This window comes from Phoxinus phoxinus, assembly GCF_949152265.1.
Source record: "Phoxinus phoxinus genome assembly, chromosome: 9".
In the NCBI taxonomy this organism is placed as follows: Eukaryota; Metazoa; Chordata; class Actinopteri; order Cypriniformes; family Leuciscidae; genus Phoxinus; species Phoxinus phoxinus.
The window spans coordinates 37,845,861-37,860,588 of NC_136884.1; the positions used below are offsets into that span (position 1 = coordinate 37,845,861).

Genomic DNA, 14,728 nt, shown 5'->3' on the forward strand with positions numbered 1-14,728 from the left:
TATTAATTTTAATTATACTAATGTCTAGTTAAAACATCTACAAATGTATAAAACTGATCAGAGACCAGGTTAAACCCACAGACACTTGTTCACTGGTTCTCAGTGACTCCCCATGAATCATGGGTTGACCGAGATCATCGCCCCCAGTGGTCAACCATTGACGTGTCGAAACATTTATAAACAGTTGTACTGTAATGAAGCCTCGTTTACGGAGATCACTTGACTCGCGCCGATACACACTCCGAATTAAACTTTGGACACATGCTGCTGTCCCGAGAATATTCGGTTTCTTTCGGATTATTCCAGTGCACCTATGCCAGCAGCATGTGTACGAATTTCAATCTTAACCGTTCTATTTCATCAGAAACGATCTGAAAACAGGGCTTTAAGTGTAAAATACCGAACTTGTCCTTTAAAATCGCTTGAATGTTTAAACTGATAAGACTTAAAAAGAAGTTAAAATTATAAACTTTAGTAACGATGCAATGCAATATAATCTGTGTTGATTAATTTTCTGCTGACTTACTCTCAGACAGGTGTTGTTATTGTGCGCGCTAGGGAACGTAAAAGCACCATACGTCATCGCGTCGCTATATCACTGATATTACGATTTGACACTTTTTTATAATGTAAATAATGATACCGGTATTATTGTGGACGGTATGATATGGCACAGCCCTACTTCTGACCCTGATCCTCATCTTCCTCTGCTTTATAAAACCCTGCAGTGACACATACCTTATTTTAAATACTTTATTTAATGAACTCCTGTATGCTTTGCCTTTATTATAAGTAATTAATAATGATTATTATTAAAGAATATATATGATGAGATTTGCATTTGTTAAATTATTTATACTAATCATAATAATTTTGTTTTCAGGGATGACTGATGTCTTTCTGCAGAAATGCCATCATACAGTGGGCTTAAGAGTCAACAGTTTTTGTGTGTTAAGGTGATTATTTATTGTTGTTTTTGTGTGTGTTTTGTTTATTATTATCATTGTTTTTTTTTAGTTTTTAATTTTATGTCAGCCAGATTTATAAATGTCCTATTGGTTTTCATACAGAGAAATGTATGGTTTACTTGTTCAAGGCTTTGTATTGTTTATTGTGAATGTCATATGATTAAGTACACTAGCCTACATTAGACATCAAATACATAATGTACTCTGCGTCTTTAAGGACTATCTGTAACAACATGAACGAAGGAAATATTATGTTCATATACAGTCAAATGAGAAACACTTTACAACATGCTACACATTTAACACCTGTTAGGAAATATGGTTGTAAATACAAACATTGACTGTGTAAGATAAAGATTAATGCAAAGAAATGTGCATATAACACTCACCTGAAGACTGTATGGGGCCGATAGAGTCACTGGCTTCACTCACTCCCACTTTACCCACTATCCTGTAGCGGATCAAGTACTGCTTTCCAAACTCCAATCCAGTCAGAGTAAAGTCTTCATCAGCTGTGTTTATGATAATCCACTGTTCCTCAGAGCCAGAATCTGCTTTCACCTGCTGGTACTCCACTCTGTACTGCACAGTTTCTCCAGTAGGGGACTTCTGCAGTTTCAGGCACACACTGTCCTCCAGGACCTGCTTCACTTCTGGTGGGGGAGGCTTCGACACGGGCTGGAACTGTGTGTCTGTCAGCTTCCCTTTTGCATACAGATAGATAGAGGAGCCTGGACTGGAGGAATTGGAGATGACAGAAATGATGAATCGATATCTCTTTTCATCTTTATTAGCCTCTGAAAAACTTCTGAAAAGAGATAAGTTCTCTCTCATCTTTACGATGACATCATTATTGTTGTGCCACTGTTTTGGTGCTGACGTGTTAGACTGCAGTTGCATCCCCATATCTAGCTCTTTAAACTCGCCAGAATCCAGAAACTTCTTCATGGTTGATAGATCTGGGTCTTCATACTTCAGAGATGTGAAGGTCAAGCACACCACAACATCAATATTAGGATGAAAGAGGATGGTGTTGAGATGGTTTGAGTCTTCAGTATTGATTCCCTCCAGTATTTCGGTGTGAGAACTCAAGAGGTTAAGTTCAGCCGTTGCATGATCTAACCACTGGTTAAGCTTGTCAGCATTAAAGGGGGAACTGTAGTGGATCTTCAGGATGTCTTCCAATGAATTTTGCTCCTCCTCTCCTCCTCGTATAGCAGGCAAGACATTGGCCACTGCTTTCATGAGCTCTGTTTTGTAACTGCTAAATGAGCTCTGAAACGAATGCAGCCTCTCTTTGATGTCTTTGAAAATATTTACCATCGGTTTTCTAGACAGGTCGTTGCATGTCCTCTGTACTTCTCCCAGCCCCTCTATTATATCTTCAGTGTTGGAAACCAGACGTGTGGTGATTTCTCTCTCCAACTGAGCAGCTTTTGTATCCAGTAGAGAGAGAGGATAGAGCCAGACTTTTATTGGGACTGCATTATCTGGATTCTCCTTCAGTATAGTGGGGAGCTTCTTGTACACCTCTAGGGCCTCCGTGTAAGTGGTGGGGCTCTGTTCAAGGCGGACGTCACCATAAAATGTGCAGGCGATGCTCTCAGCCATATTCTTTTGACCTTCTGTCATTTGTAAAGCTCCATGTCCCTCAATGGAGAATCCAGGGATGTTCTTGACCATGACATTCAGTTTTCCCTCAATCTCCTGCTTTTTTTCCTCTTCTGAAAATGTCCGATCAAACACCATGACGGCCTGAGCGCCGTACAGTACAGCCGTGACCACATGAGTTGCAGTTTTCTGGTCAAAGACTTGAGGATAGGTGATCTGACCCAGATGGCTCATAGTGAGCTGTTCGTATCTTGTGGTTTCACTGTAATTCATTGTTACTCTGGACTGTTGGTTTGAGGATTTGGTGTCACGCAGGAACTTGGCAGATCCTCCCACCTCCACCAGCCCTCCCAAGAAGCTGGCCTTCAGGGAAGCATTCACATCCAGGAGACTGGACTTACTAGAGAGAGAGTCAGAGCTACTGAACTTCAAATCTGTCATGGGCTTTAGACGGCTGTCCAAATCTTCTCTCAGTGACTTCTTATCCCACAGAGTGACACCTGAAATGAGAAATAGTTTTAACAGTTACGTATGAGGACACAATGTACTGTTGAAGTAAACATGCCGATTTTGTATCTATTAGACTACCAGGGCTTGACATTAAGACCCGCCAACCCGCCATTTGTGAGTGGATTTCAGCTGTGGCATGTAACTTTAATCTCTCCAACTAGCCACTTTAGCGGGGTTGAATTTTATTGTCTTGAATTAATTAATTATATAGCGCTTTCATAAGTACTACTGTACACTCAAAAGCGCTTTACAATCATATCAGGGTCTCTCCTCAACCACCACCAGTGTGCAGCATCCACTGGGATGATGCGACTGCAGCCACAGTACCAGTGTGTACACACACACACACACACACACACACACACACACACACACACACGGAGAGGAGAGAGAGTGAGTGATGGAGCCAGTTCAGTGGATGGGGATTATTAGGAGGCCATGATTGGTAAGGGCCAATGGGTGGACACCAGTCTTGTCCAGGACACCGGGGTTACACCACTACTCTTTACGAGAAGTGCCATGGGGTCTTTAATGACCACAGAGAGTCAGGACCTCGGTTTAACGTCTCATCCGAAGGACGGTGCTCTTTGACAGTATAGTGTCCCCGTCACTACACTGGGGCGTTAGGACTAGGGATGCACTGATCTGATACTCAGTATCGGCCATTTTGGCCGGATCGGGTATCGGTCAGACGAGGCCGATCCAAATCCGATATTGTGCGTATACTATTCTGTCATTGTTAAGCCCCACAAAAGGCACAAATACATTATAAACCACCATAAAGTTTTCGTGCATTATATTACAAGTGTTCAGAAGCCATTCTATAATCTAATATGAGGTAGAAATTAATATTTACCGTATTTTCCAGACTATAAGGTCGCATCAGTCAAAAAATGCGTCATGAAGAAGAAAAAAACATATATAAGTCGCACTGGACTATAAGTCGCATTTATTTGGAAATTTATTTCACAAAATCCAAGACCAAGAAAATACATTTTATCTGGAAAGGCGAGTTATTCAGCTCCACAATATCACACAGAACAACAGGTGAATAGTGTCCGGTGTGTTAGCGTAACACATTAACAGTTATTCAGCTGCACAATATCACACAGAACAACAGGTGAATAGTGTCCGGTGTGTTAGCGTAACACATTAACAGTTATTCAGCTGCACAATAGCACACAGAACAACAGCTGAATAGTGTCCGGTGTGTTAGCATAACACAGGGTTTCCCGCAGCACTTTGGAACTAAGGTGTCCGCCTAAGCAACACACGCCTGCCGCCTTAACTACGGCGTCAACAAAATGTATATGAGCGATATCCGCCGTGTTACTCTGTCCTGTTTAGAGCTCAGATTCTCTGCCCGAGCCGATATTTCCCGCTGCTATACTCGGGCCGGACGCGTGATCTAGAGACGTGTGGCGCGGGACAAGATTTGAAGGTCGAGTGCGAGCGCGCGCGGTAGCCTAAAGTCTTGTTTATACTCGACGCGTCCGCACGAGTGCGAAGTGCACACGGCAAAAATGACGTCATTGCGGTGTTGCCGGTCGTGCGCGTTGGGTGCGCAAGGGCCCATTTCGCCTGGCGGTGTGCACGGCAGATTTTGTAACATCGCGCGCGGCTCCGCATCAGAAGATGAGCGACTTTGAGCCGAATCTGGCCAAGCACGAACTTCTCATCACACCAGCACCCCTAAATTAGTTGCTTATATTTAAAAATGAGCATACAATAGCATAAAAAGTTTTTTTAATGAACATAAAGGTCCATGGTTAATACAAATGTACAGGAAAGTTAATGAAATGTTTAGTGAAATTATACAAATAAATTAACAATCTCTTAAATATTTTCTATGTATCGTACATGTATTCCCATATAGGCTAGCCTACATATATTTTGTTCTAATGTCACAAGTAATAATCTCAGGGTTTACTGGGTTTTACACGATTATTTTTGTATTGGTGGTGGTAACTAAAATAAACATTGTCACGTGTTTATATTTCTTCTTCTCACCGATTCCTGATGGTTTAGAGAGGACAATTACTCGAGTCGCCCCCTGTAGTTTCAAAGAATAGTACAACGGCGAGCGCGTCAAGTATAAACGCCTCGACCGTTTGGAGAAATAGAAACGATTTACAGGCCAGAGTTTCTATTTGTAACATGTTTGCAGCGTTGAGCGATGTAGCCAATCACATACATGTGTTGATTTCTGGACCGCAATGGCCAATCAGAAGCATTTAAGACAGAATCCCCTCACGGCTCAAAACTGACTTTTTGTTCAGTGCTGAATTCTGCATGCTGGCAAATCCTCGGATTGTAAAATATATTATGAAAGATTCATTATGCAGTCAGCTTCATTGATAATACAGAGATGTGTGAGATCGGGATGAACTGATGTCAGCTTTTTAAGAATTATTAAGAGAGCAAACCATGGCAAACCATGCACGCAGCCTGCTTGCTTTTATGTTAAATTAACAGTGGGTTGTGAATGGTAATGCTTTAATAACATAATTTATCAGGAGCATTTATGCTGATGTGTATGGCGACACGTAGGCTAACACAAAGTTAAGTTACACAGAGTTATCCGCTGGTCTCTGTGCGATGCAAGGTGCTGCTGCCGCGAGACTGGAAAGCTCCTGGCTGTTCTAGAAAGGAGACTGATCCAATGCAGCAAAGATATTTAACGGCTAAAGTCCGTAGTATAGCCTATTGGCTCTGTTGTATCCCCAGAATTCCGATCGGCACACAGGGACAAAAATAAATCAATATTTTCACAGAGTAAAGTCTTCTCTACGAAATACAATGCAAGAGATCGCACGGGCACCTCAACGTCCTGATTATATGTCTGCTATATTTGCTTCTTATTTATTAATTCCAGGCAATTGGTTGATGAAAAATGTATTAAAATTAAGACACAATTTATACAAAACGAAATTCGATTTAAAGAAAGGCTTTTTTACAAAACAAATCTTAATAAAGTGGTCAAAATAATCTCTGACCCATCTTATGATCCTACTCATGCTGTTCACTTTTCATATACCGGTAATTAACATAGATTAAATTAAAATAATAAAATAACATTATATTATGTAAACATATATATGGAATATAATTGAATTACTGCCTGATGAAAATTTGACTATTTGAAAGTGTGCTCGTTTTTTTCTGAGGTAACAACATTTAACAAAGTCTGTCTAGAAAAAAATGTAAACCATAGACAAGCCTATATTTAGTTTTGCCAGCACTTTATTTAGACATTCCATTTCTGTTCTAAATGTGAAATAATAAATGTAATAAACGTGTTCCTTATTATGTTTAATTGCCTTAGCCTCTGGTGTGTGCGCTGGTGTTTGCGTGAAATTCTGTTGTTGGGGGGGTGGGGGATTTAAAGCGGTTTATTTCTATACCGGGGGAATTTCTTGCTTTTCAACCACGGTAAGAAAAAATCCATATGTCCCAGCCCTAGTACGGTAATGTTTTCTCTTGGTTCATCTCAGTCAGTATGAATTAATTTTGATATATAAGTCGCACCTGACTATAAGTCGCAGGACCAGCAAAACTATGAAAAAAAGTGCGACTTATAGTCCGGAAAATACGGTAATTAATTCAATTCAAGTTCACGTATACTCTTCCCTCTGCTGCGACTGTCAGTCATTCTCCATTCAGCATCAAACAGCGCGCCGCGTTCGGTTACGACAGTCAACACGATGAAACTCTCTCCAAGATGATTCAATGTTATCTGTAGATCTGTAGATAAAGGTCTATGGTTTCGCATAAAATTACTTTATCTTGCTGGACTGTATTGCTGTACCTTAAAGATGAACTGAACCTAAAATAATCAACGTTGATAACGTGTTGTTTATGACAGTTAAAAGTAAATTACACTAAAAAAAATAACAAATATCAATATAGCTTTTTTTAAGCTACACAAAAACTGCGTTTGTTAGTATAAGAACGCTGGCAATTTCGATGACGTCACTGGCATGGTAGGACCTGCGGTCCTGTATATTCGCTAGTTGCACAGAGCGAATACACAGGAAACTTAGTCATTTTAATGGCATGGGTTACGCAGTTGTGCCTGTGAGGGACAGGCCAGTATATGACTACACATTTACGAACTAATCAGTGGCGTAACTTTGTTTTATAAAGTGGGTGGGACAGGGGTTGCTAATACAATGCTAATCAGATATATGTACAATAACATGACGATGTCCAGCAATCGATCTAAATAGTACATGGGGTTTAATTTGTCGTTAAATGAGATGTAATATATGTTGTCAGTGCTGAGAACTTTTGCGTGAATAAATACACAGATCCACATATTTAACATGTGCCGTAATGGTCCAGTGGTAGAACTTTCGCCAAGCGTGTCAGAGGTTTTGAGATCAAATCTGCAGTCCCATCGTTTTTTTTTCTTTTTTTCTTTCATCAAAACCGAATATGTTCATCAGTGGTTGTATATCAAGCAGGGACACGTTTGTGTGCATTATGTTTTCTAATTTCACCGGAACGAATAGAGTCTCTGCGCGTCCAAGTGAAGACTGCACGTGTGCGGAGACACTGTATCCACGCCACTGATCGCAGCAGCAATGAGCACTTTGATCACTTTGATTTAATATTATTATGTACCAATTAATTTTGTCTCAAAATATTGCATACAATACAAAATTTTGTCTAAAATATACATTAGATTGTATTTGCAATGTACATAGTCAATATGAATGGTGCAATAGTGGTTCACGGTGTTATAAGAAGGCCAGTTGGAGATCACCAAAATTAATATTAAAGAGGTGTGTGAACTTGCAAGTACGATGTCAAGCACTGTAATTTGCTCTGGCCCCCTTCCTGTTCGCAGGAGTGATGAGATAGTTAGTAGATTGTGTTCACTCAATGGCTGGCTGTCTGGGTGGTGTCCGCAAAATAATATAGAATTCATAGACAATTGGAAAAGTTTTTGGGGCAAACCTGACCTGTTGAAAAGAGATGGTATTCATCCCTCCTGGGATGGTGCTGCTCTTCTCTCTAGTAATTTGGCTCATAGTCTTAGAGATAAAACATGACAATCTGGGCCTCAGGTCAGGAAGCAGACAGACTGGCTTAACCGACCGTCTGCTAGCGGCCTCACGTCACCAAGGTCAGATAAATCCCATCACATAGAGCCTCTTTCACCTAGATATCATCATATAGAGACTGTGTCTGTTCCCCGAACTTGGAAATCAAAAATACGTTCAAACCCATCTAAGGTTAAAAATTTAATTGATCTTCAACAAATAAAAAACAGATATAATACAAATGAGAAAATGATAAAGCTTGGGTTGCTGAATATTCGATCTCTTACTTCAAAAGCGCTAATAGTTAATGATATGATTACAGATTATAACCTAGATGTGCTGTGTTTGACAGAAACCTGGCTAAAACCAAACGATTACATTGCTTTAAATGAGTCAACCCCACAAGATTACGGTTATAAACATGAACCTCGTCTGAAACGCAAAGGAGGAGGTGTTGCTGTAATTTATAGTAATATGTTCAAAACCACTAAGAAATCTAGTTGTAAATATAATTCTTTTGAAGTGTTGGTGCTTAATGTAAAAATATATAGTGTAAACGATAAATCACGTTTGAAAATTCTGCTGGCTACTGTATACAGGCCACCAGGGCACCATACAGACTTTATCAAAGAATTTGCGGACTTTTTATCAGAATTAGTACTGGCTGCAGATAAAGTCCTAAGTGTTGGTGATTTTAATATACACATAGATAATGAAAAAGATGCATTGGGATTGGCATTTAAAGACATTGTAAACTCAATTGGAGTTAGACAACACGTGTCAGGACCGACTCATTGCCGTAATCATACTCTAGATCTAATACTATCACATGGAATAGATGTTGATGCCGTTGAAATACTGCAGCAGAGCGATGACATCTCAGATCACTATCTAGTCTCGTGTAAATTACATTTATCCAAGGCTGCAAAGCCGACTCCGTGTTATAAATATGTTAGACCGATCACTTCTGCCACTAAAGATTGCTTTATCAATAATCTTCCTAATCAGTTTCATCATCTCAGCATCCCGGATAGCTTAGAAGAACTTGATATTGCAACAGAAACTTTTAACTCTCTCTTTTCCAGCACTTTAGACACAGTTGCTCCGTTGTGCTTAAAGAAGATTAAAGAACATAGTCCAACGCCGTGGCACAACGAGCACACTCAGGCCCTTAAGAGAGCAGCCAGAAAAATGGAGCGCAACTGGAAGAAAACAAAACTAGAGGTGTTTCGGATTTCATGGAAGGAGAGCTCGATTGCTTACAGAGAGGCTTTAAAAGCTGCTAGATCTGCTTATTTTTCAACCCTATTAGAAGAAAATAAACATAATCCTAGGTATTTATTTGAAACAGTGGCTAAACTAACGAAAAAGAAATCTTCAAGCCCAGAAGTTTCCAAGCAACACAGCAGTAATGACTTTAGGAACTTCTTCACTTATAAGATCGATAATGTCAGGGACAAAATTATAACAATGTAACCGTCTAATACAGTATCGCATCAGGAAGTGCATTATAGTCTCCCTGAGGGAAAATTTGATTCATTTATTGCTATAGGAGAGGAAGAATTTTGCAAACTCGTCAAATCATCTAAATCGACAACGTGTATGTTAGACCCTATAGCGACTAAGCTGCTGAAAGAGATGCTTCCAGATGTCATAGATCCTCTTCTTAATATCATTAATTAATCTTTGTCTCTAGGATACGTACCAAAAACCTTTAAGCTAGCTATGATTAAACCGCTTGTTAAAAAACAGCAACTTGATCCTACAAAACTAGTCAATTACAGGCCGATTTCTAATCTGCCATTTCTGTCAAAGATATTAGAAAAAGCAGTATCCTCACAACTGTGTTCCTTTCTTGAAAGAAATGATATCTGCGAGGATTTTCAGTCCGGATTTAGACCGTACCATAGTACCGAGACAGCTCTCGTTAGAGTCACAAATGATTTGCTCTTATCATCCGATAGTGGTTGTATCTCTCTATTAGTATTACTTGATCTTAGTGCTGCATTTGACACCATTGACCACAACATCCTTTTAAATAGACTCGAACATTATGTTGGCATTAGTGGAATTGCACTAGCATGGTTTAAATCATACTTATCTGACCGTTATCAGTTTGTAGCAGTAAATGAAGAGATGTCTTATCAATCACAAGTTCAGTATGGCGTACCACAAGGCTCAGTACTAGGACCGCTGCTGTTCACTCTGTATATGCTACCATTAGGAGATATCATTAGGAAACATGGAATTAGCTTTCACTGTTATGCCAACGATACTCAGCTGTATATTTCTTCAAAACCTAACGAAACCTACCAGTAGTTTATATGGGGTAGCTTGTGTCAAAAAATGATTTATGGCTTTATGACAGGAAATGTCCATATTTGGGGGTTTTATGACCACCAGGTGGGTATGTGACCTTTGACCATGTGTGGTTCCGGAATGTTTATGGCTGTTTGTTTATGATAGTTATCTGCTTGTGCGACAAGGTGGTGAATGTTTTTCGGGGTGTGTTTTTATTACAGGGGGGATTATGTATTAATATATATATTATTATAACAGGATAATTTTCACAGAACGTTGAAATTATGAACATGAAGAGATATGTCATGGATTTGATTTTCAGATGGCACAGCATCGCCCGTAATGCCTGTGGGAGAGAATGAAAATAAGTTTAAAGAAATAGCATTGATGCCAAATAAAGCATATAAAATAACAGATATATGAAATAAGAATATACAATTATCAAGTATAAGTATTTTAAAGTAAGTAAGTTAAAGTACTGGTTAAAGTCACAAATCCTTAAATCTTTCAGAGCAGATGAAATGTCACAAATTAATTTTTAAGACATAAAAACCATTGCGGTTAAATAAAACACATAAAATAATGAATTAATGAAATAAGATGTTAATTTTATTAAGTATTTGAATCGAATACATCTGCGATATATGATCATCATGTGGACACCACAATATACTGGCTTACGCAGATAAATAAAACAAAATAGTGAATAATAGTTCATATTATTTGAAATAAGATGTTCAATTATCAAGTCTAAGTATTTTAATCTAATACATCAGTGATATAGGGTCATCATGTGCATGGACACCACAATATACTGGCTTACACAGATAAATAAAACATAAAATAGTAAATACTAGTTCATATTATTTGAAATCAGATGTCAAATTATCAAGTATAAGTATTTTAATCTAATACACCACAATAAACTTTTTCTAAAACAAACTGTTTGAAACTGTTTACCACAGTTTTCATTTTTAACATCGCCATTCTTATTGTATTGTCGGGTGTGATTGTAATGTTTGTGTGTGTGGGGGGGGGGTTCTTTACACTTTCCCCCCGGATATCTGTTTTCTACAGTTATCAGCAATGCACTCTAGGTGTTCTCGTCTTCTCTTTGTTCATTTACGACAGCATTCCCATGAATTGGCTTGATTTAATAAAATGGCGGTTTAAACCATCATCTTCACTTGAGACACGTTTACATTATATTATCAAACTCTACTCTGTGGCATTTTTGAAGAAGAACTTGCATCACATGACCCCTGACGGATTTTCCCTGCCTGGGCTATATTTTACTATCAAATCTGGAGAGAACGGAGTAGGGTTGGTGAAAACCACTATTTGTAGAATGATATTGTAATGTATCGAATGCGTGCATCTGTTTTTGTCTGTTACTTGACATTATCTCAGTGTTTCTTGCTATATGTTTATTTGTTTTGTTTAACCGCGATTGGAACCAGTTTTCCCCGCCTCAAAGAATCTGTATGTTACAGACGTAATAATGGTTTATTCAGAATGTAGATTACTGTTTAAAAGTAGATGTGTAGGGTTATATATACAATATTACAATGCTTTTTAATTTTACTCTAGACAATTTAATAAAGGGACTGAATTTTAACATTTTAATCTTTGGTAATTGTTAACTTAAAGTAAGCACAAAAGAAATTCCATCCTATCTACTTTCTAAATGCGTGTTATGGATCTATTGTGAACAATTGTTCGCACATGCATATGTTTTTGACCTTGTAATGTTTAATCAAAATTTTGTTGGAAAATCAAAAATATATGCTGGATTTACTTAACTTTTTATGTCAACAGGTTGTAACTGGGTTATGTTGCATTTAATAAAACATTGTTTATTTCAGTAAACTTAAGTTTATTACATTAGGTTAATTCAATGCCATTTAGTTGAATCAGGTTAACATTCTTAATTTTGTCCAAACTATTAAGTTCAATTATCCTAAAATTAATTTCAAACAAAAATTAAAACAAATGTTTAATTGATTCATTTATTTAGTGATTGTGTTCAACAATTTTTACAACCTTTACAAATGTTATATAATAAGATAACCTTTTACAAAAGCTTGACTCCGTAAAGACTCTTAATGTAGGCATTTGCTAGAAGACGGTTTTGTTACGTCCAATGCATGCCCAAAGTAGTTGTTTTTTATTATAATTAAAACCAGTTTAATTGTTGTTAGTACGTCATTACCCCAAGCACAGGTCTACACTTCACCACAATAGTAACCTCCAAAACACTTAAAGGGCACCTATTATGACATTTAAAATGTTCCTAATGTTGTTGTGGGAGTCCCCAACAACAGTTTTACATGCATGCAATGACAAAAAACACTTTTGTTTTCGTATAAGATGCATTTATTTTTACCTGATTTGCTCACCGACTCCCAAATGAATCGTTCAACGACTCATTTTTCCAAACCCCTCCTTTGCGCGACGCTAATCTGCGTTGATTGGTCAGATGACCCAGCAGTGTTTACAGAGATAATACTTATTTTTAACACGGAGTGCAATGATGCTTTTATCAATTAAATTGTATTATAATAATGATTATAGTCCACTGCTTTATAGTTTGTAGTAAAAAACGAAAAATAAGATAAAGAATTTAATGTTATGTTAGCGAGCATAGCCCAGAGTTCATATTGTAAAAGCACAATCAGTCTTTGTTTGCGTTAGCCCGATGCATAAACATAACGTTTTTACAAAAAAAAAAAAAATGCAGTTACGTTACTACGAGGTATTACTCTATTCTTTAGACAACTCCGAAAACAACGACAAACACTTCACATATCTCAATACAATTGTCATTGAAGACCTAGAAGCTAAACGGTGCTTACACAACAAACAAAATAATAATTAAGCATGCTACATAAAACATAAAAGCAACAATTATTAATAACACTTACAGGTTGTGATACGGAGGAGGAAGCTGATGCAAATACACTTGGAACTGAACCTTCCTTCAATATCAGCCCGGCTCGCGAATCCAAGTTTGATTGCATTTAAAAAGCAATCGTCTTCAAAATGACGCGAACAAAGCACAAGGCTCGGACTATACTTCTGTGGTATAGTTGTATATATGAATTGTAGCCACTTAGTCTTCAAATGCTCCTCCTTGGGCAGATGAAAAAAGTTTGCTTTTGAGCCGCACTTCAGAACACAGCGTCTTGTCGCCATGATATTTTCCCTGGCCTTGGAGCGCAATAAGTGGGCGTATCATATTCAAATAACTTGACAAGTTGACGTCATCTAGTCAGAGAAAAAGCTTCGGTCTTCTAACGATTCATAAAAATGACTCCGAGTCGACTCTCACTTTTGAAAGACAATAACTTTATATACGGTGCACTTTCATATTTCAAACTTTGCAGGATGTTTTTGTTCACTTAGATCTATGTTACACACTACATGAAAGGTAAATTTCTAAATTCCATAATAGGTGCCCTTTAACATATCAGAAACTGTTTTAAATATAAACATAAAAGAACATTACCAAGTCATCAATTTGTTTTATCTTGATGAAAAAACACTTAAAATAACATTTTATTTAACATTAAGTTAGAAATTACTTAAGTAAATAGAACAAGCATCAAATATTATTTTGGTCTACTTAACTATATTAATATTTTCATGTTCTTGCAACATGAAAATATTGAGTTAAGCCAAAACGCAACTGTTTCAAGTCAGTGTAACGCAATGCAACTGTGTTTGAATGAGAACGCTAATGGTGTTAAATGAAAATTATTTTTTAAATAAACTGAACGGTATCGTAAAATAATTTTTGAGTGAATTCCCCCCCCCCCCACAAACATTACAATCACACCCGACAATACAATAAGAATGGCGATGTTAAAAATGAAAACCGTGGTAAACAGTTTCAAACAGTTTGTTTTAGAAAAATTTGAACAAAATCAAAGAAACATTTAATTAATTTTTCACAATTGTAAATATTTGGGAGATTGAGCTATGTTAAACAATTTGCAAACTGCCCACAAAACCTTTAAACAAAAAACTGCCCACAAAACCTCTTACAATACAACCTTAATCTAGATGGATGTCCTGTTACTTTATCCTCTACAGTAAAAGACCTGGGTGTTATACTAGACCGCAACTTGTCTTTTGAAAATCATATTTCAAATGTCACAAGAACAGCCTTTTTCCACCTTAGAAACATTGCTAAGCTACGTGATATGCTATCAGTTTCTGATGCAGAAAAGTTAGTTCTTGCATTCATGACCTCGAGACTAGATTACTGTAATGCTTTATTAGCTGGTT

The 14,728-nt window shown here is 37.6% G+C and overlaps 1 protein-coding gene across 1 annotated transcript in view; it reads right to left on the minus strand.

Moving 5' to 3' along the window:
* The window catches only part of LOC307004565 (neoverrucotoxin subunit beta-like), a gene marked incomplete at both ends in the record, with an annotated part of 56,930 nt that overhangs the window by 12,654 nt on the left and 29,548 nt on the right, over nt 1–14,728 (minus strand). Inside the window, one exon of the mRNA XM_079623881.1 lies at nt 1,358–3,079. Coding sequence (XP_079480007.1) covers nt 1,358–3,079 — 1,722 coding nt within the window. The remainder of the gene's footprint in view (nt 1–1,357; nt 3,080–14,728) is intronic.